This window comes from Mus caroli, unplaced genomic scaffold (assembly GCF_978045245.1).
Source record: "Mus caroli unplaced genomic scaffold, Mus_caroli_1 scaffold_6, whole genome shotgun sequence".
NCBI classification, from domain to species: domain Eukaryota; kingdom Metazoa; phylum Chordata; class Mammalia; order Rodentia; family Muridae; genus Mus; species Mus caroli.
The window spans coordinates 91,740,994-91,764,958 of record NW_028227261.1 but is presented as its reverse complement, the minus strand read 5'-3'; the positions used below and the strand labels follow the sequence as shown (position 1 = coordinate 91,764,958).

The following is a 23,965-nucleotide window of genomic DNA, read 5'->3' as shown; positions in this document are numbered from 1 at the left end:
GGTCCTTTGATGTAGGGAGAGAAGAAGACAATTCTGGAATATTTTCTAGGTTTAATAATTCAAGAGTGCCTCACACACCAGACAGTTGAATTTCCCCAACTCTAGTTTCCAACTAGAACCCTGTTACAGTGGCACATCAAAAACCGAAAAGGAGAGGTGTTCACCAGGGGCTGGCTAGAGAGGGAACAGAGGCAAAGGCACAGGTTTAAGCAGTTCTGCTTACTAACTGGATAAGTAGCCATAGCCAAGACCGAGAGTCAGTCCATAGGAACTAATAGTAGAGAGAGCTCACAGTCACTGCCTTCCTGTTTGTGAAGCACGGTGCTAGAGTCTGCTCCTGGCTGCACAGTTTTCTTTTCATGGAAATACTACAAATAAGAAGTGGGCATTTCCAAATCAAAACAACCCTGAGATTCCACCTCACACCAGTCAGAATGGCTAAGATCAAAAATTCAGGTGACAGCAGATGCTGGCGAGGATGTGGAGAAAGAGGAACACTCCTCCATTGTTGGTGGGATTGCAAGCTTGTACAACCACTCTGGAAATCAGTCTGGCAGTTCCTCAGAAAATTGGACATAGTACTACCGGAGGATCCAGCAATACCTCTCCTGGGCATATATCCAGAAGATGTCCCAACCGGTAAAAAGGACACATGCTCCACTATGTTCATAGCAGCCCTATTTATAATAGCCAGAAGCTGGAAAGAACCCAGATGCCCCTCAACAGAGGAATGGATACAGAAATTATGGTACATTTACACAATGGAGTACTACTCAGCTATTAAAAAGAATGAATTTATGAAATTCCTAGCCAAATGGATGGACCTGGAGGGCATCATCTTGAGTGAAGTAACACAATCACAAAAGAACTCACACAATATGTATTCATTGATAAGTGGATATTAGCCCAAAACTTAGGATACCCAAGATATAAGATACAATTTGATAAACGCATGAAACTCAAGAAGAATGAAGACCAAAGTGTGGACACTGTGCACCTTCTTAGAATTGGGAACAAAACACCCAGGGAAGGAGTTACAGAGACAAAGTTCGTAGCTGTGATGAAAGGATGGACCATTTAGAGACTGCTGTATCCAGGGATCCGTCCCATAATCAGCTTCTAAACGCTGACACCATTGCATACACTAGCAAGATTTTGCTGAAAGGACCCAAATATAGCTGTCTCTTGTGAGACGATGCCGGGGCCTAGCAAACACAGGAGTGGATGTTCACAGTCAGCTATTGGATGGATCACAGGGCTCCCAATGGAGAAGCTAGAGAAAGTACCCAAGGAGCTAAAGGGATCTGCAACCCTATTGTTGGAACAACATGATGTACTAACCAGAACCCCGGAGCTCTTGTCTCTAGCTGCATATGTATCGAAAGATGGCCTAGTCGGCCATCAATGGAAAGAGAGGCCCATTGGACTTGCAAACTTTATATGCCCCAATATAGGGGAATGCCAGGGCCAAAAGAATGGGAATGGGTGGGTAGGGAAGTGGGGGGCGCTATGGGGGACTTTTGGGATAGCATTGGAAATGTAATTGAGGAAAATATGTAATAAAAATATAAATAAATAAATAAATAAATAAATAAATAAATATATAAAAAAAAAAGAAGTGGGCATTTCCTTTACAGAATAGGGAGTTGAGACTCGTAGAAGTTAGGTGATTTGGGGATGGCTGAGTTTGGGAAGTCTGCCTATGTTACCAATCCTTTTCTCATTATAGAACTTCCAGGCTTCACTAGAAAACAGACACCAAAGCATCTTTAAAACATAAATCATAAAGAAAGAATAAAAAAATACCAATCATTAAAGTGACAAACACGAAGCTCCATCTCAGGGTGTGAGTTCTTTCAACCTTGCAAAACTTCTAGTTTATTTCCCTCTCTGCCTCCTTGTCTCCTCTTTCTTCTTCTCTGGAATTGAGTCCTGTGACCCCTTCCCTCTCCTTTCCAGCACTCCTCCCTTTGTTCTGATATACTGGTTTTGATGAAATTCAAATTTGACAATGAAAATCAAAATGACAGACAAACTGAAAAGTACTGTGCTTTTATTAAAAAACAAAACAAAACAAAAAAATACAATCAGGTACTGTCCAGACGCGTTTGGGAAGGGAAAATCTCTTTAAAAGTCCTCAGTTTTCATCATCACCATCACCATTATTATATTAATAATATTAATGTCCTTGAAATTTAAACAATATCACTTTTCTGGCTTCAGTTGTAGGAAATGTACAAAACATTGGGGGTGGGGGTGGGGCAAGGGGTAACTTCCAATGACACAAGTTTCATCTTTGTGACCTCAACCAATAACAATTGTACAGCTTTGTGTAAAACACAGCTGACTAGGAGAATGACCATGTCCCCTGTATGGCCAGGTTGCCCCTCTCCCATTCCCAGAACCATCCAAGAGAAGTAAAATTCATGGTGTTGCTGTCACTAGGAGACTTTGCTCAATCAAACAGGAAAGCAGAAAGTTGTTGCAGACTGTTGTCTTTGGTGCAAAGGAAGTCGTTGCAGAGGGGCCTACATCAGTGCCTCAGTGATCCGTGGTCTGCTTGGATGCCCATCAAATGCCCAAGGAGAGCTTCACTGTTAGACTGGTTGTATTGATGCTTTGGTAAAAAAATCCTTTCTTTTCTCTGGGCCCCATTCCTCTCTCACCAAATTATCCCTGGAATTTACGCCCGCTTACGCCTGCCTTCCAGATTTCGGAAGTTGCTGGGTCTCAGTTTCATTTCAGCAAACTGGATTGAGTACTCGTGACCCTTCCAATGGAACCAGTTAACGCCCTGCAGAAAAAAAACCAGAGACCCCTGGGTTAGTTCCATTTGGACACATGATCATGGGCCAGCACCATTTAGTCATCAAAACACAAAGGTTTTTTTTCAGCTTCTAACCACTTGGCATTTTGCAAGCAGCTGTGAGCTGTGTCTTGAATGTCTCTTGCTGGCCTGTGCTGTGAAAACTTTCAAATGGGCCAGCTGAATCTAAACTCTTTACCCATCATTAGGAGTCATTGCTGTTTGCACAGAGCCTTGGGCAGTCATCTTGAAATAAAATAGTGCCTGGCATTTGTTGGTATTTTGTCTAAACTCCACTTTCATAGTTACCTGGAAATGTCCAGGTATGCTCCTTCCACAGTTACCTGGCAACAGCCAGGTAGGCCTGGCCCATTATAAAAGGGGCTGCTTCCCCCCTCCTTTCTCTCTTACTCTCTTACTCCTGCTTCTCTCCCTTGCCTCTTGCTCCTTCTCTCCCCATTCCCTTCTCCCCTCTGTCCACATGGTCATGGCCCACCTCTACTTTGCTATTCTCTCCCTCTCTCTGCCTCTAATACCCTTTTAGCTCCCCTCCCCATTCCCTGAATAAACTCTATTCTATACTATACCACTGTGTGGCTGGTCCCTCAGAGGGAAGGGATGCCTTGGCATGGGCCCATCAAGGCACCCCCTTCCCCTATACTCCCTCCATAGAGCATATCTTAATACCTTTTTATTATCTTTTTATGAGCACAACATAATGAGAAGCTGGGTACAGTGTGTGTGTGTGTGTGTGTGTGTGTGTGTGTGTGTGTGAATTCACAAGATTCCCGTGGGGGCATTTTACTAAGGGTTTGGCATAGAACAGCAAAATAGAGTGCAGGTAGAATATAAGCTTTGAACTTGACATGCAGGGTTAGGATTGCATATCAGTGCTTCCATGTGAGGGCTGAGTGGACAGCTCAACCGGGAAAGGAGTTCACCTCTCAAGCCAGGAGACCTGAGAGCCCACATAAAGGTGAGAAGAAGGAGCAGACTTCATAGCTGTCTATATGTGTGTGTCCTCCCCCCCCCACACACTTGTGTAAGAGATAAAGGGTCTTGTCTTGAACAGCCACAGATCCTGTGGCCTCAATTTCACTCCATGTAATTTGTATTTTCTTGAGCTTAGAAATCTGCTATGGTGGGAGTTAGTTGTACTAGACTTGGATAGGGTTTGTGGAAAAAACAGAGGGTGGGGGCCTAGGCATATGAAGGTTTGGTCATGATTCCAAAATCATTCTGCGACCTCAGGAAGGTCAGCTCTCACAGGGTGTGAGTCAAGGGGATTTGCAGTTCACGCCTTCTGCCCAGGTCCTTCTTGGGACTATGAAGATGCTTGTGGGCCTGTGCTCTGCCAGGGTTTATATCATCCCTGTGTCCCCTGAATAGCGTCCACTTTGATCAGCTTCACAGAGTTCTATCAGTAATTTTATCTGTGTGGAAAGTTCTAAATTTGTGAACTATTTGGACTGTGGTTCTCCTTGGGCTCTCTAAGAGTTAATATGTACTGTTTTCCCTCTTCGCTCACTCACCTGCCATGCCATTGAGATTTCTCAATGTGTTGGAAGATAACACATTTTGTAATTGAAGTGTCCTTCCCTCACCCACATCTCGCTGCTTCTCCAACCTTGTCAGACTACTCACCTGACTGTGGTTATTGTCCCCATATCTGCCCATCAGGTTGACACGATGACAGTTCTTATACCAGAAAGCTCCTTTGTAGGACAGGGCACAGTTGGTGATGGCTGAGTCTGTGTCCTTGTCATAGGTGGAGAAGGATCTACCATTGTGATAGTTCATGGAGTCACCTTATTGAGAATAAAAGGGAGAAAGATAAGAGAGAATAATGACTCCCCCAAAATCAAAGTCTCTGAAGGTTGTCAAGGGCAGAATTAAAGGCGAGAACTGAAAGATCCTTGGGTACACTGGCACTGAACCTCAGACCGGACTGAGGATCAAAGCATGAGACATGAATGCCACCCCCAAGACTTATCTATGACAGAAGCACTGTTATATGTTAAAAAGAAGGCTGCAGGTGGTTCTGGAAAGTTCCATTGAAGTCCATCTCTCTGGCTGAGCTTCCTCTAAGCTTTCTTTTTTTTCATCTAAAAAAATGCAGACATCCAGCGGATTCTGTCTAACTCACAGCGCTGTTCTAATACACTGTCCAGAACGTTTTTCTGGACAGGGAGAAGTGGCATACAAAGAGCCAGGGTTGTTGTTTATGATTTGTCTATATTTGCTTTGCATAAAAGACCTACGAGGACAGGGTGAGAAATTTGCATTTAATAATGATGTGTGCGTCAGGCATGGTGGTGGACATCTGTAATCCCAGCATGTGGTGGGATGGGCTAAGGCAGGAAGTGCACATGTTTGAGGCCAACGTAGGCTTCATAATGGGACCCCATAAACTTCCAAACAAAGCAAAAATAGTAACAGAGGGCAGGTCCCTCATATACAAAGGTGTCTGGCTACAATCATAATTAAGACCTTCACTCTCTAAATGTTGTCAGGTAGCCTTGGGTTTCTTGTAATCATTTTTAAAAGAGTGTGTACCAGGCTGGTGTTGTCTGAGTCTTACCTAAGAACCTGTTATTTTCATATAGTGCTACTTGAGAATATTATCTGAGTCCTTCTTACTCCCAAGCCATAGGGCTGTATGCAAACATTCTAAAGACATCCAGGTATTTGTTGCTGAGATCTTGGAGCAAGCTGACAAAGGTTTTTCAGAGTCTTTTTAACTAGTGATGATACCCATGACTTGCAGGAGAGCAAGCAGATATTGATGAAGCTTTCCTGTGAGGCGCTATCACCAAAGCCTGTTGGAAGCTACAACCTGAAAACATTGCTCTGAGTGAAGGGAACAACCAAGGTGTTCTCCTCCACTGAAGATACAGAGAGAACGTAAGTCACATTCTTGTTGGTTGGCGGATTTTCTTTCCAAGTAACAAGATCCTTCCTTCTTGACATGATCTCAGCCAAAGAGGTATTTATTGTTAGGTGATAAAGTGTCAGATTTTTTTTTTGAGGCATGTAAGTGCTAAAATAATTTCCAGTCCTGCCTTTCTCTCTTCCATCACACCAAACTGCCTCTCAAAGGGGCTCTGTGTCCTTCTTACTGCAACCTGGCTCTGGCACCTATTAGTCAAAGGTGAAGATTTTTTCCTTTTTGGAGGGGCTCCCAGAGGGGTCACAAATCTGTCTCCTGTTTAAATAATCATAAAATAAGGCCACCCAAAGAGGCCCTGGCTTACACAAGATGGTCTGCATTCTTGACCCAGCCCCTCTTTGTTTACACTGCTCTCTAGGCACACATGCCTGGGTGCACACGTGTGTACACACACACACACACACACACACACACACACACACACACACTCACGCACTCCTACTGTGAGCTGAAATTTCCTGAATTTTTCTAAGCCATTTTTCTCCCTCTTTATATCATTTTCCTAAAAGACGTTTGTGAAGGTTCAGTAGTTGAAAATACCTTCAGAGAAGGATGCCACCTCATAGCCTTGCTAAGAATAGCTCTGTTATTAGTTTCTCCTTTAGTGTGGAGCCAGAAAGCTGTACAAGGGTCACTTTAAGTCAAAGACAAAAACCTCTATTCTCCCCCGAATAGTATAAATCAGCATGTCCCTTATGTACAAAGGTATTTGGCTACAGTCATAAGTAAGACCTCAGGCCACTAAATATTATCAGATAGCCTGGGTATCACATAATCATAACTTATCATATTAGGGTTATAATTTAGATGAAGAACAAAAGGTTGCTTGGCAGTCAAAAGACTAACAATGCTAGGAATGTGGGCATCACCAGAGAACTTAGGAGAAACACATCTTAACGTCTCCCCATGACATCCCAATATATCAGAATTCACACATCAGCAGATTCTCAGAGACATCAGATGCCCATTACAAGGAAGCTTCTGGTGAAGATGGAGGCCTTTGAAAGACCATTTTCCTATCACTACTCTACAACCACTAACTACAAAAGAATAAGAAACATATTCTTTAATGAGAGTCATTATAATTCAACCATAGTTGACATGATTCTTGACCTACTCTACCTCTCAGATGTTGCAGATGTTGGCTTAGACTTTTTAAATTATATTTCTTCTAGATTAGCATCCAGGAGACATTCAAATATCTGTTGATTTAGAACCAGGAGTGGTGAATGAGTGAATCCATAGGAATTTCATGACTCCAGACTCACAGTGTAGCTACCCCATACCTGCTGTTCCACTGTATCCTTCTACCTTCAGCTTGTATCGACTCTTGGCATCTCCAACACTGAATCTGTCATACACAGCATAGGCAGACTCCCCATGGTCTTGTAGGTCCACCCGGAGCTCATACTGCCCTTGGGCTGTGATTTTGCTCAGGTTATCCAGTCCTGTGGATGACGGGTAATGTCTGGTAAGTAATCACAGGTGACTGAGGCAGTAGGGGAACACTCAACAGTGGGACATATCATGCAAACTTGGGCTCGAAACATTCTCTGCTTGTTGGTATGAAGGCGGACAAAACAAATCTCATGTTTCTGAGCCTCAGAAGAAAACAGTTCAACACCTTTGCTTATCAGCTTCCTATTGTATTGTGAAGTTCAAAGGTCATAATCCAGGGACATGACTTGTACACTCTAAAATTTATAACCAATGTGAAGCGAAGGATAACTTTGGGATGGGATGTCTTAGGCTCGGACAGTGGTGCAGATAACAATGCTTTGTCCATGTGGTTTGCTGCAAAGTGTCCATGATGAATGATGGCCCTGTTATACTAATTTGGGAAAATTTGAATGACAGTGTATTTGTCAATTGGCTAGATTGCCATAGACAAACCATACAACATCCTTGAGGGTCTGTTTTCTCATGAGTAAGATGGGAATTCTGCTCTTTGCAGGGATGTTCTAGGTGAAAGATTACAACCAGGAGACCCATCTCAGTGTTTGGAGCTTAAGAGGGAAGCAGTTCCCGACAGCACTGAGGTTGGTTCCATAATTGGTTTTAGTGTCTGACTTAATGCAAGGTTTGTCCACAGGTCTGGCTTGATAATGCTTTATTTTTGTGACCTGGAGTATTTAATTAATTCAACACTCTGTGGCTCCTACCAAACTTCTTTCCTTTTGATCCTTTCCTCTCCCTGTTGCTCACAACAGGAAGGTAAGTGACCAAGAGGACAGAAATAGGGATATCTGTCACAAACTTTCAGAGCTGCAATTACCAAGCCAAAATTCTTCTCTGCGGTCTCCAAACCCAGCAGCATAGGCCTTCCAGTTGCGATAGAAGTCCTCACGTCCATTTTTGCGTCTCAGGAAAACCTACAACAATATGGATACTTAAGTAATAGAAAGGAAGAGAAGATAAGATGTCTTTTTGGAAGGAGGCATGCCAGACGGAGGGAAGAACAGGCATCCATCTTCAGCTTTCTCCATTGCTTAGTTATTTGCCTTGTGACTCTGGGCACACAATGCCCCTCCCCTCCCTACGTCTAGGTGTTCAGAAAACTAGGAATGGACAATGCTTCTTAGTGCTGGTGACATCGTTGGATCTTAGCCTCTCCTCAGTCTTCATGAAGCATCACACTGAAGCTGACAGTGGAGGAGAGGTTGGGGGTGTGACCTACAAACAAATTTTATTGATAAAAGAAAATCCTATACAGTCAATATGGTCATGGGGTTGAAATAAGCCCTGAAATTCTTATCATAAGTCTGGTAAAGAGTAACTACTCAGCCAACACTGGTTATAGTAACTAGTAGTTTTGATCATCACTGCCATTCATATCAGAGTTCCTCTTGCCACCTCATTCTGGTAGTCCAAAAGGGCTCAAAACTGATATTTTAGGATGACCTCGAATTCCTGATCCTTCTGCCTCTACGTTCTGAGTGCAAGTAGACAGTTACAAACTTTGTTCTTGGTTTTCTGCAGTGCTGGGGTTTGAACTCAAAACCTTCTACATTCTAAGTAAGCGTTCTACTAACTGAACTACATATCCAGTCCTCGCCTTCTATTTTTTACTTAAATAGACAATTGTGAAGGGCTTCCATGTGACAAGGATTACCTTGCAAAGTATTATGCACATGTATTTGAGAGGACACACTTCCTTTCATCCAAGCCCCTGTCCCAGAACTCTAAAACCCACTGTTGTACTTACAATCCATCCACCTCCATCAGAGGTCATATCACAGTAGACTTCCAGTGCTTGGGTCTTGTCACCATTTATATAGATGGTGTAGAGGCCAGAGGTAGTATCACCATTCAGCATTGCTTGAGAGCAGTCCCTGGGGAATGGGTACAGGAGTCCAACTGCAGGAAAAAGAGAAAGGGTGTGAGAGTGGAGGGAGGAGGTGGCTACTGTCCAAACAGACTTCAATTCATCTATGCAGTGACTAGGTTCCTACAAGCAGACAGCCCCTGCTTCTCTGTGTTCCTCATGACAGAGCTTATATTAAACTTAACAGATGAAGAATGTAAGGCTCATGGAATGTAGGTGCCTTCTAAGCTGTAGCCAGTAGGACATGGGGGTGAGGATTGGATGTAGATGAGCTCTCATTGGTCCTCTACTCATTTCACTAGGATGCCTACATCTACATTCCCCAGGCTTCTAAGCACTAATAGGGAATTGATACATTTCAGATTTTTGTTTGAAAATGTAAACTAGAAGTTGAAAGGGATGTGGAAGGTTGATTCGCTGTCACAAGGTCAGATCTTAAGACTGTGTTCCTCTCTGAACCCCTTACTTGTGGTGAAGATGGTTTGGATCAGCTTGCTCCTCAGGGACCCACTCAATGCCTGGATCCTTGCTGAGTAGTGGGTAGATGGGCTCAGGTCTGCCAGGCTGTAGGAGGTGGTGTCAGGTCCCACAATGACTTCCTGTGGGCAGGCAAAAGAATCAGTTTGGTCCCAGATAGTTTCATGGTAAAGATGCTTCCTTTTACTGGCTAGTGCAATCATTTATTCACTTAACATAAAACCCCACCCAGCACCTACTGCATGCCAGATTCCAAGTGTACCTCTGGAATGTTTGCGATAGCAAGAGTGCTGCATAAGTAAAAGCTCTGGGATGAGAAAGACAGGGGGGTTAAATAACACAGAAGCACTGCTTTGCATCAGTTCTACTTAATTTTAGGTGGGGGTGGGTAATGGAAATGGGCAAAGAGGGATTACAAGACACCATTAATGGGATGTTACTACGCACTTCGGCTTGACTGGCTTGGCGTTTATCAACAACAAGGAGTTGGGAGGTCTGAGAGGTTTTGAACAGGCTTAAGCTGCTGAGGCTTAAGAAGCTTAAGCTGATGGTAAGGTGAATTGCACAAGGGGCAAGAGACACTGAGACCATTTATGTCAGCAGTTCTGAAAGGGGGCTTAGCCTTTATCACAACATTTAAACAGTCTGATAACCTGGGCCTCAGTGTAGACTCACTGAATTATCAGAAGGTGGGGAGGCAGACTTATCTCTAGGGAAACTAAAACTCAGGTTGAGGAACTCTTGAGTCACAAGATGATGTTAAGAGCCTAGTGGGTGGGGCAGGATAAAGGCTTGAGCTGACCCAGGAGGAACAGATGTGTGATCCCTACTATGCTTATGGCTGGTCCCTGGCTTCTAGACTAGTGTTTGGGCTCAGTTTCTAGAAGATCCACATTGCCTCAGATTCATACTGGGCTCCAGTTGTTATTAATAGATGACCTTGGTGTTTGAGACTGGAATTCCTCCTCTATCACGGCAAACACAATTCTGATCTCTAGAACTCACCAAGTTCCTTGGGTTTAGTCAATAACAGGTCAGTGTGGAGGCCACTGGAAGGTTATTTTCCTTCCTAGGGACTTCCTGGAGTGAGGGTATGTTATGTATGTTTTTACAGTGTGGGAATTGAATTTCCCAGAAGCTGAGATACTTGCTCCCAATCCCTAATTTGTTGATGGCAGAGGACAGTGTCATGTCCTCCTAGTCTCCCACCACCTTATCCATGATTTATGTGTGTTCACTCAATGCCAGTGACCTAGTGACCTTTGTGGTGCCATCAGCTCTGGTTGCTGGGGAAGGATCAACTCTCAGGGAACAAAGCAAGGTTTATTGAATTGCCTGAGCCTAGACTGGCAATCAGCTCTCTGCTTCTGTGTTCATTTGTCTAAGCCTGGATGGTCTGAAATGAGGTTTATGAACCAGGGAAGCACAACCCTAGAACCTCAAACCTGCAGAAGACTTTTGGGGTCTAGAAAGGCAATGCACGTATCTTAAAGTTAAGGGCACTGACACCATGACGATAAAGGACCAGCTTCAGTTCCTACTAGGAATTCTGTCTCAACTCCAGAAAAGCTAGAAATGTGTCTACTTGTGGTTAAACATGGCAGATCAGAAATACCAATATTTCTCTGTGTGTTTTTCATATCTTATAAAACAGGAGTGGACTAGAAGAAATGAAACTACAAAAGTGAATGAGAGGGAGGAAGAGAGGTAGCTCCTATGTACCTTGCTGGGCAGAAGGTGTATAGTAGAGGAAGCAATTCCTGCAGTGCCAAAGCAGAAAGTGCTAGGAACCACCTGGAGTGGGCAGAACTACCCCAGGCTGGCTGACATACAAGGAAGCACTCAGCAAGTTTCTGATGCATGTGTATAACAGCATAGCTGCCTTTGCAGGCAATGTAGTATGTGACTCAAGAGAGGTTCAGTCCGTTTAGAAGCTTTGCACGAGGTAGTGCTTGATTCCCCATTCTCCTTGTCCTCTCAAGGAACAGAGCATCTGCATTACAGTGGAGGCTCTGAATTCAAATCCACCAGGATCAGCTGGTGAGGAGGTCAAGGTACCACACTGGAAGTGTAAGAGCAAGCAAAGCTTGCATAGAATAAGAGCCTAAGCACTGTGGGGTTTCCCCACAAATTTCCAGGTACACAGCAGCTGATCTCTACATTGAACCCGTGTCAACAAACCCTTATGTGCAGCTGAAATTCTAATCAGGTTCTTTGTTCTTGGCGTAAGTATGAAAGAATAAGCCAGGACTAAAAGACACTGGGAAGAAGTTTCTAGCATGGACAGTGGAAACTAACCCAAACTCCAGCAACAAAACTAATGAGATCTAGAAGAAACATAACCCCGAGCTATAGACTACAATAGCAGTGACATGTATTTCTGAGCGAAAGTGAAGTAGCTACACAGAATACAGGCGAGATCCCTTGTCTATATGCCCTAGTACAGGGGAACGCCAGGGCCAAGAAATGGGAGTGAGTGGGTAGGGGAGCAGGGTGGGGGGAGGGTATAGGGGACTTTTGGGATAGCATTTGAAATGTAAATGAAGAAAATATCTAATAAAAAATATAGGGGAGATGTTGCAAATAGCTAAGTATGAAGAAAATAAGTAAGCTAGCTTAGAAATACAGTAAAGTTCATGGAGGGGAGAACACAGGTAATATTAGCAATAGATGTAGCTGTTTTTAACAAGTGACATTGCAAGGATGTGGTGAGATAAATCACAGTCAGTCAGGTGGTGATACTATGTGGCAAAGATGCAGAAGAGGCTGTTGGTACTTTCTCAATGAAACATTAGATGGCCATGAGCCCAACTCTGAAATTGTTAAGTCTTATAAAGCACTGCTGTTGATCTTGGCTGTTGCTCAGATAGCTTGAGCCTGGTTAAAGGAAGAAAGATGAGCGAGCATGTGGTTTGTGACTCACAAGGTCTGGTTCTATATCCAGTCTTTACTAGTTTTTTGTTTGTTTGTTTTAGGTGTTTAGTTGTATTGGAGTGAAGACACAGTATCAGCGAATCCTTTCCTACTTTGATGATTTTGCACATTAAATGTTTTACCCAGAAATGGTTGATTTATAGATACCTTGACTGTACCATCCACAGATTCATAGACCAGGAGATATCCAGTGACCGATGCTCGGGGAGGTCTCCAGGTAAGGAGGGCAGTTTCCGACTGAACCTCTGTAGCTGTAAATTCTCTTGGGGAATCGAGGTCTGGAGAAGAGAGTATGTATCAAGTAAGCTAGAAGGTGTAGAACAGACAGCAAGAAGAGAACTGGCCTCAAGTTTGTTCAATAACATTAACCATGGCCTTGGACAAGAATCCCTCCTGACTACCGATGAGGAACTTGAACCAAAGTCAAAGGTTATATGAGTCCTATCACCGCAAGGGTCTGAAAGACCAACATATTCCTGGGTGGTTTGGGTTGGATTTGGGTTGATGATCATTACAGATCCATTATTTCTCACAGACAGGGCTGAGGAGTGCTAATATTGGCCCTCATCCCAACAGAAGGGACAATCCTTTACTTCCCCAAATGTTGAGCTTTGAAAAAAAGATCTCAATACATAAAACCCCAATGAACATCTAAGGAAACTACCCTGAAAACTTCTTAAAAACTATTTCCCAGCCCAGAGCATGGATCATTAAATGCTGGGTTTAGAGCCAGTAGGGAGTGTTTTTCCACTTACAAAGCTTCCCTTAAATATCCTTTTCTCATCTGTTGGGTCATTTCAGTTCAAGGGGAAATGGTATGCTTCTTTGGGTCTTGATTGAGTGGGCACTGGTGAATTTTACTCATACTGATGTCATTACACTGCAAGGGCCTGACTTAGGGAGGAAGAGCAGGGGAGGGGATGTGGTTTAAGATTCAGGCTGTGGGTGGGCAACTCAGAAAGGAGAACTTGCACTCTGGCTGTCTTGGTACCTGTGGTAAACTTGGTAGCGATGGTAGAGCTCTTCTGCTGTCCTTTCTCTGCAAAGATACTCAGGATGTACTCTGTGGCAGGCTCCAGGTCATGCAGCTCATACTCCACTGTATTTCCAGACACTGTGCGTGTAACTTCTGGCACTAAGTATGAAACACACACATGTGGCAGTTACCCCTTGGCAAACAGCACATATACCTCCTTCTAAGACACAACCTTTCGGTGACCCCCACAGCAAAGAAGGTCACAGTTCTGAGGTGACTCACAGGTGACTTTTTCTCTCTTGAGTACTCACATGATAAAAGGTGGATCATACAGAGACTGGTATTTTTGTTTTTTGTTTTTTTTTTGTTGTTTTGTTTTGTTTTGTTTTGTTTTGTTTTGTTTTGTTTTTTGCAATAGATTGGAAAGATGGAGAGATGTTTTCCCAGTATGGTAAACTGGCTGGAAAAGTGTTGTGTTTGAGGCACTGGAATGAGCTCCAGGAGAGTGGCAGGTAGCATCTCCAAGCCTTAGGTACTCAGGCTCAAATACAGTTTGTGCCACTTCTAGCCCCAACCCTTCCTTTTCTCTGTGCAGCATTCCTCTTACAAAGTACCAAAATGCTGCCCAATCAAGGGTTACCAAATCATTAAGGCTGAGGGGTGACAGTAATAGACAACAGAGCCCAGCAGTGACTTTCAGGCCTATTGGATTCATTGCCTGGGCAAAAAATATCCATCTCATAATCATAGGAGACTCCCATTTTGCTTTGTTGAGATCGGTATTTCACAGGCAGAGAACTTTACATGTAAACACTGGGGGCAGTCCCTGGAAAACTGTACAAGTTGGGTCACTTTGCCTCATTCTCAACAAGCCCCAACCTCTTTGGCTAGGTCTTGATTAGTCCTGATCTAAAATTTTCACCATTTCCTCCAACCATAAGATCAGGGGGAGGTGACACCATCCTCCCCGTCTCAGGAGAATTTCCTTACAGGGAATAACAAAGAGGAGAGTAGATGAACTGAAATTTCTCCTCCTGCCTCATCTTTTCTCTTTTCCCATGAAACAAAGGGTTTTGCTAGAGCTAAATGAAGATTTAACCCCCCCCCCCATGGGTTATGGTGTCCTGTAATATTACCAGTGAAAGCCAAGCAGTCTTGAGCCATAAAATATGAAAATTAGAAAATGAAATAACAGAGGCCTTTCTAGACTAGATCATCATAAACGTATGAATGGGATCAGAGAAAGGGTCTCTTTTCCTTATTTGATTTGCATTTGATTGCATTTGATTTACTTCCTAGTGGTTGTGTTTGGTTGATGGTCTCAGCAAGAGTTTAATTTGCCCGCTGGGTGAGTTGGTACAGATGGTGGCAGATGGGAAAAGCAGATCCTTTCAGTCAAATTGGCTTCAGTTAGGCCCTCCCATGGCCTCTGAGAAGGCTAGGCACCCCAGGACACCATGATGCCATTTGGTTAAGACCTGAGACTCTGGAAAACTTCTTTTGTAAAGAATAAGAGCTGCTTCCTTTGAGAGTCTGTCCCTCCCTGATGTACTTTGAATATGAAATGTCCCCACAGGCTCATGGGTTTGAAAACTTCATTCCTAGTTGGTAGCCTTGCTTGAGAAGGTTTTGGTTTAGTGAGGAGGTGGAGCCTGCTTAAGGAAGTGAGCCACCTGAGGTAGGCTTTAAGGCTTTATAGAGGGCCCCATTTCCTGCTTCCTGACTGTGGATACCTTGGGACCAGCAGCTTCCTGTTACTGCTTCGAGCACTTTCTTGACATTTGGGAGTTACCTTCTTGACTTAGAATCCAGAGTAAACTTGCTACCCCTTAAGCTGGTTGTCAAGTATTTGGCCATAGCAATGAGAAAAGTAACTCAAGAGTCTAGCAAGGTGGGATGGGTGAGCAAAACGTGCAAAGCTCCAGACGCGCCTTCTTTTTCTTTCTCTTTTCACTTGAATGGCTTGCCCAAGTCTTTCGAGGATACAGTGGAGGTAGGCAAAGACATGACTGGCTCTTATAGCGTACCACTGGGTTTTGTCATCCCATGGTACATTGAAGGGGGAATGGGAGAAGTCAAACCTTCATCAGAGTGTAGAGAAGACGGGACAGGACCTTACCTCTCTCCCCTGTGTAGGAGATGACATAACTGTCCACAGTGGCAATGGCTGGCTGCCACATGGCCAAGGCTTCTGAGTCTGTGATGTTAGCTATCAGAAGACCAGATGGACCATCCAGAGCTGGAAAGAAATACAGGAGAAGACTTCATCATGTTAGAGGATAACATCAGAGGACATGTGCTTAGATGGGCTCAGAGTCAGGCCCCTTTGAACAGGCTAACCTGGCTTATATCATGACTCTTTTCCTTACTGTTGTATTCGTTTTGGTCTCTATTTCCTCATATGTAAAATGGGCATGATAATACTGGCTGGCTTTTCCTTTTTGACTTATATGTGATGTTACAGGTAGGCAGTTCCTGAACAATGTTTAATGTGTGACAAAGGTTGTTGTCAGGATTCATGTTCCTCTTTTCCAGGAAAGGAACATAAATAAACATACATAGAGGAGACCTGTATGGTCACTACTGCCTGAGGCTTTTCTGAGCTTTGGGTGATATCTTTATGTAGGGGATCTTATAGGTAATAACCTGGAGGTCTCTAGGGTCAGATTCTACTGTGGCTTATTTTCCTGTGTCTCCATGTCTTTGGAAAGGCCACTTCACTGAAGTGTGCCTATATAACATGGAAGCTCTCAGCATTTGTTATTAATGCTATACTTTGTAAAAGTTTTTAGCCTGTTATTTCAATCCTTGGGGTGCTGAGGCAGGAGGATCATGAGGAGAGCCACATAGTAAGAGTATATCAGACAACAATGACAAATGTGGATAAAAACAACAGGTATGTATTTATCTGTATGGGGTGTGTACATGTAAGTGTAACTGTTCAAGGCTTCGGTTATGGATACTAGGAATTAAATTTGAGGACTCAAATAAGGGCAGAGTATGCTCTTAAAAGATAAGCCATGGGCTGGAGAGATGGCTCAGTGGTTAAGAGCACTGACTGCTCTTCCAGAGGTCCTGAGTTCAATTCCCAGCAACCACATGGTGGCTCATAACCATCTGTAATGGGATCCGATGCCCTCTTCTGGTGTGTCTGAAGACACTGACAGTGTACTCACATATATTAAATAAATAAATAAATAAATAAATAAATAAATGAATGAATAAAATCTTACAAAAACAAAAAGGAGAAAGAAACAAGGAAAGTAAAAAAGATAAGCCACTGCTCTTGTCTTTGGGGGTTACTTTCAAATGACTTATATTGTCAGAGGATATTCCAGGGGTCTTAATCTCTGGCTTCTTTCAAAGGAGTATGTTCCTTGTTCAGAGTTTCTTCCATGAAAGTTGATGGGAAGGTGGGATCTCTCTCTTATCTTTTCTAATGATAATTTAATTACTCCCTCAACAGCCTAGGAGACAGCAGCCCAGCTCACAGACTGGTACTGGAACCTTAGGGAACTGGCTGAAGAGTCAGAAAATGACAAACCAGTGTCAGAGTCAATATAATTCCCCTCACAGTGTCCCCCTGATTCTCTCATGTGTGTACAGACCCTTCTTTAACTGCTAGTGACAATGTGGCCTTGGGAGGAGACATGCCCAACTTTTATTTCTGTGGCTGTGGAGAATCATCAATGCAAGATTTCTTAGGGAAAACTGAAGCCCAAGAGGAGAGGAGACAGGACTTCGCGTCCAGATAGGCTGTTTTAATTGTACATTACCAATTCTTGTATGGAAGTAGTATATTTTTGAAATTTCCTGGGAGGCCTATTCTTCGGATCACTGAATGGACTGGGTTGGACAATTTGTCATATCTCAAAGGATAAATTGTCTAGAGACAGAGACTTCTGAAGGGAAAATTTCCACTTCATTCTCCCACAATAGCAGCCATTATTCTTAAATTAGATTTTAACAGGAAAACAACCTTTATTTTAAATGGTTGAGAGGGTTATTCTGAATGACCCTTGTTTTCTTCCACATTTCCAGTCCTGTTGTTTTGTAATCTCCTCATGTCTCAGGTGCCTCTCCTACAAGCTTGGAATGACTACGGCAGTGAGGACACACTGCATCAGGTCAACCGTTGCCAAACAGGGGACAGCGTGGCCACAGTTCGCCCCATCCCATATCTGCAGAAGCACATGTCCCGGGGGGTGGTCACAATGATTCCAGGCAACAGGGGGAAGGAGTGAGGTGACAGGGAAAGTTGTGTTTATGCTTACTGACCCCTTGCCACACTGACAAGGGGAGCAGAGTCATACCCACTTTACAGAGAAGTTCATCAGACCCCAGAGAAATTAACTGACAACTCACGTGGCTGGCTAACACATGGAAGATTTAGGGTCTCAGCTCTGTAAAGTTCCTATACTTCACTCCTTTCCACAGTAGCAGAGGAAATGGAGGCCAGAGGACATTCAGGACGTCTCTGGGGCAACCAAGTTTATTAGAGGCTAAGGATGAGCCAGAGGGAGGTGCTGGATGCTCTAATTTCAGCTCACTTCCCACTGGGACTCCAGGAGCAAGCATTTGTGCTGTTCTCAGTCATGAGTCAACATGCCAAGAGTAAGGATGGAACATGATAGGGGAACACACACCTGTGATTAGAGTCCCCGAGACTGGATCGCTTTCTTCGAATCCCTTCATGGCAATCACACTGACTTGGTATTCTACCCCAGGGGTAAGCCTCACCAGCCTCGTCTCAGTATCTGTTCCATCCACGGTCACCATGGACGGGGCACCTGGAGATTAGCGAAAGCAAGATCAGGGGAGCCTCTTCCACACTTCCTTGTTATAGCCTCCAAACCGGGTGGATCCAACTTGGAAATTAAATTATATCTTTATTCAATTTCATTCTCTGGAGTTCCTCTCCTCTCATCCCACCCTCTGGCATGAAGGAAAAGACCTTACTTTTTGTATAATGTTTTTTTCCATTGGTGCAGATGCCAAAAACCCAGTCAGGAAAGGAAAAAATCATGAAGTCACAGTATACTAAAAATGGCAAGTTTCCTTTCGGGAAGGAGTTGGCATGTTGCACAAATTTTATTTTCCTTATTCTTGTCCCTCCATGCACTATATGGGAAGCTCACAATAGATCCAAGCTATGTAACTCATCAGGTTCACTTAAGATGCTACAGACCCCGTTACTTGGAGAGATTTTAGTCATGATAAAAAAGATGGTCCCAGTTAAATGTGTGCTCTTAAATTTATTAGGAAGTCTGGAATTTATATTTCTTAGAATTTCAGGAAGAGTGAAGGATTTGCAATCCAGCTGGCCAAACGCCCAAATGGAGATGCTACAGTGTTGCTGTTACCAACCAGCCTATCTTTTCAAACCTCCAACAAGAGGCAGCTCACTACCCGCTAGACTGTGTTTGAACTATACTTCCCTGAGGTCTTCATTAAAGTCTATGTGTTCCAAATTCTAAGATTGCTAAGACTCAGTTCTCTATCCTGTAGTGAGATAGGATATGGCCCCTAAGGGTAAAACCTCACACATATCTCAGCTTTCCAGATGACTGTGATCAAAGGGGGGAAAAAGATTGTTTATATAAATTCCCTTGTTTTTGTGTTCAAAAGTACTAGGGAACCATTTCCTCGAAAATATTTTACAATTTCAAGGTCACAAAGAGTGTCAATAAGGTGACTTTTTCCAAGATAGTTTCTTCCAAAATGTCTTTACAAAGCGCATCTTTCTAGATGATCTCAGGAGGAGGGAAGTGATTTTCATTAGCCATAATGCTTGAAGAAAGTCTGATAAGAACACCCAGCGTCTCATTTGCCATTTAACCCTAATTTTGCATGTTCTCCCCACCCTCTTCCACCTCCAGGTCCCCTACCTCCTGTCATAGGTACATAAGTGATCCGGAAACTCTCCACCTGAGCAGTAGGTGCCCTCCAGCTGACTGTGGCTGCATTTTCAGTGATGTCTGAGAACATGATTTCCTTTGGAGAACCCATGGCTGTCAAGGAGAAAACAAAACAGAAACCCTGAAACATTACCTATGTTGTCCATCAATAGCTTTCCCCCCTGGATTCCTTGCCCAGGAGCCTTTAGTATCTAGAGTTGATTGAACCGAGCCTTGAGAATAGAGAATGCATGATACATGGTTACACTGTGACATGAAAGAAAACTCACAGCAGATACAGTGACCACGTAGACCAGGTAACTGTGGGCTTCATGGTCAATTGGCTTCACCCAAGATGGATGTTAGCATGTTGGCCAGTTTCCACAGAGGAGAGGAGAAGAGAGTGACTTCACAGATCTGAATAACTTATTTTGATTTCATTTTTGGCCTTTTTCCCCCAGATCTTTGTTTTACGTTTCTTTTAATGGTAAGATATAAAAGTGCATGGTTCTTTCTTATAAAGCTAATTTCTCATATAAACACGCATGAGATGAAAATTCGGTTGTAGTCATTATATAAACGACCAAAGTAAGCCTCCCTTCTCCAACTAACATTATTCTGATGGGACCTTTCTGGATCACTGCACCGGGCAGCCTGGCATCCGGAAATTAAGCTCACTGGAAGCTAATTTTGGCTGCCCACTCATGTATCTTCAAGGAGATCCAAAACTAAGAAGCAAGGTCAGGTCATAACTAAACTTACACCAGGGACACTGGGTCCACCGGCAAGAAGCCGCCCATGACTAGAGGGGCAGTGCTGCTGCCTTCCCTTCTCCTCCCCAAATCTGGATTCCTTTGGCTTCTCTCTGTGTGTTTTTTGGCTTAGAATTCTGCCTGCTTCAGCTGACCATGCTAACTCAGGAAACAATTTCCAGTCTCAAGGGAGCCTGCTTCCTCACTACTTCCCTGCTTCAGCCCATGTTGGTCATTAAGCTTGGAAACACGTAGAGGTTTTCAGAGAGAATTTTTTCCATACCCATTTCTGTCTTTTTCTCTCATCTAACACATCTGCTCCTACAGTTTTTTTCCTGTGACCTAGAAACTACCCGGATCTCTGCGGCTACCACTCCTTTTTTTTTTTTTTCTTTTCATTCTCCCTGTACGTGGCAAATCTTTTCTTTTCAAGCCACAGAGTCGAGGAACCTACAAGATCTTGATTGTTCAAACACCACTGAGAGGTTGGGCAGCCTGGGACAAGTCTCTTCCCTTCAGTGAGCTTCAGTTGCTACATCCTTCCAATGGTGAAAGTGGTACCCACAGGAATGTTTTGAGGATTAGTAGAGATAATGGATGTAAAACCCTTAGTATAGACTCTGGCATGCAGAGAATTCACTAGGTGCAATTGTCCCCTCTATTTTCTTCCTTATGTGACCTTTTCCTACACAGGCTACCCTGAACCTTAAGACAGCCCTCAGGAGAGATCTAGATGAGTCTAGCTGAGAGTAGATCCTACTGATGTACATGAACTCTGCCTTGGAATATTTTTCTCTGCTTATTCAGTTCACTGACTTGCTATAACTGGAAACCTTGCTGGCTCATGTAGGTTATGCTACATTTCACAATCCGTGTCTTATAAACAAAGCTTTCTTCTTTAGATCTCAGTTTTCTCATCTAGACAATGACAGTAATATATACACTGTCTTATATGCTGCAGAACCCATGGCCTCATCCATGACCTACTCAGGGCCGTGTGTTTGGTAACACATAGTAGGAAAGCCACCAGGCATCATCTGTAACAATGTCACAATCGTGATGGAATTCCAGGAGCAGTGGGCATGATATTTTTCTACTAAAGAGCTTCCAAGGTGTTTGTTACTTTAGTGTGTAGCTTTCTGCTATGGGGTCCTCAAGTCCTGAGCCCTACAACAGATAGATAAGCACAAAACACCAGAGTCATACCTATTAAAAAGTTGGAGAGGGGCTGGGGATATGGCATAACACTAAAAGCCTAACTGCACAAATATGAAGGTCTGAGTTTAGATGTCCAGTATCCACATACAAGCTGGGTAGACACAATGACCTGTCTGCAACTCCAGTTCTCAGGAAGCTGAGGAAAGAGATATCTTCCCCTTCCATGAGCATCAGGTAGCTAGACCCACTGAATTGGCAAGCTCTGGGATTTAGTGTGAGATCTTGCCTCAATATATAAGATAAAATATGATAGAGGAAGACATACAGCCTCTATAAGCACAAACACACATGCACCTGCATCTTTCAGACATCTTTCACACATGTACCACAGATGTGAACACACACACACACACACACACACACACACACACACACACACACACGCAAGACATGCAAGAGTTAGAGAGACCTATGTAACAATGCTTTCCTTACAATTAGACTCAATAATAATAATAAAAAAAGAACTTCTAGTAGCTAAATGCATGGATTTGATAAAAACCCCTTAAAGCGCTTGCACTCCATATAAAACCTTGCTTCTCAAAAGCTATAATGAATGCCTTCTGTTATTGGCAATTGTCTACCATCTAACACTTAGTCCTCATTCTACAAACTTGCATTGGTTATTTAATATGCATTAGGCTTATGCTCAATTAGGAGGTAGTGGGTGGGCTTGGGGGCAAGAACTTTGGAGTAGAAATAACCTTGGTAAGTGTGGCTTCAAGTCTATCTTGATTGAAATGGGGCTGAGGAGTTTAGAGGGTGCCTGCTTGGGAAATATGGGCAGTTTAGAGTAGAGACTGTTCTGGAGTTTGAGAAAAGAGGTGACAACTGTACTTTAGACCTCGTGATTGGAAGAGAGACCTAGGAACACGAGTGTGTGGACAGAGACTGGGACAGACCAAGGACATACTTTCAGGTCCTTACTCTAAACATTTTTTGTGGGTTGCAAGGGTCTCTGGAAGAGAATAGCAGTCTTGATTCTCTGTTAATGGGACTGCTTGTCTATTTTGCAGAAACCTTTCTGATCGTGCACAGGGACATGGAAGTGTTTATCTTCCTAGAGGAGGAAGAAGCTACTGCTCAAAGGATTCAATACATGTTGAGTTTTCTCTATTTGTGTATCTCTAGAGAGACAAGAGAGTGATATTATTTATTACTTCTAGATAAAACCACTATGCATCTACATGGTCAGAGTCCACTGTTATATTCTTAACAATTGGTTTTTGTTGTTCATTAAAAATAAAATGTACAACTCACCAAGCATACAAAAGCTAGCATTGTTGCAACAGGCAAAGGAAAGAGCTAAACCCTCACTATTCATGTCCTGTTTAAATCTTGTGTTGACCTTTGAGTTAAAGTTTGTTTTTCAGATGAGGGTCTTGGGATTTGCTCAAGGTCAAGGTCACACAGCTGCTAAATGGGAAAAACATGGCTACGCTCCAGGAGTTTGCCCAGATCACTGGCTAACCACTAGCTTGCACTGCCTTCCTTGCTGCTCTAGATTCTCAAGGGTCGGCAGCTTATAGCCAGACAGAAATATGTTACAAGGAGGAATCACAGCAGACCATTACCAGGAGGTAAGAGGGACAGGTTGCTGTTGCTGAGGAGAGCTCACGGTGGTTTGGGGGAAGAGAGAGAAGTGTACGTGGGGGTGGAAACAGATAAAAGGGACACTTGAAGCTGGGTACTGAAGATGAGGTTAGGCATGTCCTTGCTATGCTGCTTACAACATGTCTTCTGTCCTCTCCTGGTCCTGGAGCATGGGTGTGCAGGCACACATGGACACATTGCTTACACACGCTGCAATACACATATGTGCTTTTCTCTTTGGCTGTGAATTTAAGACCCCCATGGAGAGAAGCCAAAGAGGGGGTCCTTCCTAACAAAACAGGCTCTGGTTTTTCTTTTGTTCTTTAAAAAGGCAAATCAACTCATGATTATTCTTTTTGTTTTTGCTTTAGAACTACAGGGATTATAGAAGGAGAAAAAAATCAGCAAAACAGAATCAGTGATCAGAGCTTTGAAGAGCAGTGTTTATAAACCAAGATCCGTCTCTGCTCCTGATCTGGAGCCATTCTTTGGCAGCCACAGGGGGGGTGGAGATCAATGTTGGGGTGGGATACTCAGGAGCACAGCAATGCTAACCACTGTGCAACCAGTGTGTGAACTGGGGGGTACCGTGAGCAGAAAGAGCAGTGCCTTTCCTCTCGACACATAATGCACTGTCTCCATGTCTACAAGCAATGGCTATAGTTTCTATGGGTAGATTCTTGCAGGTGGTAGCATCCTGCCTCTTGTCACAATACTATTATCTTGTCATGCTGCTCAGACAATAGTTCAGTATGCAGCATGCTTACTGCATAAGATGATGACCTGACTGACCACAACCCCAGCAGCCATGCAAAATACTGGACATGGTGTCACACTTGTAAACTAATCATTGGAGAACACAGTGACTGGATTCCTGGGAGTTGCTGGCCTGCCAGTCTAGCTGGACTGGCAAGCCCTGGGTCTCAGTCAGAGGTACAGTATAAAAATGTAAGGTGGGCTGGGGCTCAGTGGGAAGTATGAGGTGCTGGGTGGAAGTCTCTTGCACCTACATAAGAAGCTAGGCACAGTGGCCATGTGTG

General features: G+C 43.5%; 1 protein-coding gene across 4 annotated transcripts in view; it reads right to left on the bottom strand.

Annotated features, from left to right (window-relative positions):
* Nucleotides 1-2,056: 2,056 nt before the first annotated feature.
* Tnc (tenascin C) overlaps nucleotides 2,057-23,965 on the bottom strand; it is a 94,325-nt gene continuing 72,416 nt past the window's right edge. For all 4 annotated transcript variants that reach the window (XM_029476825.1, XM_085839246.1, XM_029476822.1 and 1 more), the window contains 11 exons: nucleotides 19,357-19,479; nucleotides 18,115-18,258; nucleotides 15,588-15,707; nucleotides 13,484-13,627; nucleotides 12,640-12,770; nucleotides 9,548-9,680; nucleotides 8,962-9,113; nucleotides 8,032-8,128; nucleotides 7,043-7,204; nucleotides 4,451-4,614; nucleotides 2,057-2,794 (listed from right to left, as the gene is read on the bottom strand). In XM_029476825.1, the coding sequence (XP_029332685.1) occupies nucleotides 2,684-2,794; nucleotides 4,451-4,614; nucleotides 7,043-7,204; nucleotides 8,032-8,128; nucleotides 8,962-9,113; nucleotides 9,548-9,680; nucleotides 12,640-12,770; nucleotides 13,484-13,627; nucleotides 15,588-15,707; nucleotides 18,115-18,258; nucleotides 19,357-19,479 (1,481 nt within the window). In that variant the 3' untranslated portion in view covers nucleotides 2,057-2,683. The remainder of the gene's footprint in view (nucleotides 2,795-4,450; nucleotides 4,615-7,042; nucleotides 7,205-8,031; nucleotides 8,129-8,961; nucleotides 9,114-9,547; nucleotides 9,681-12,639; nucleotides 12,771-13,483; nucleotides 13,628-15,587; nucleotides 15,708-18,114; nucleotides 18,259-19,356; nucleotides 19,480-23,965) is intronic.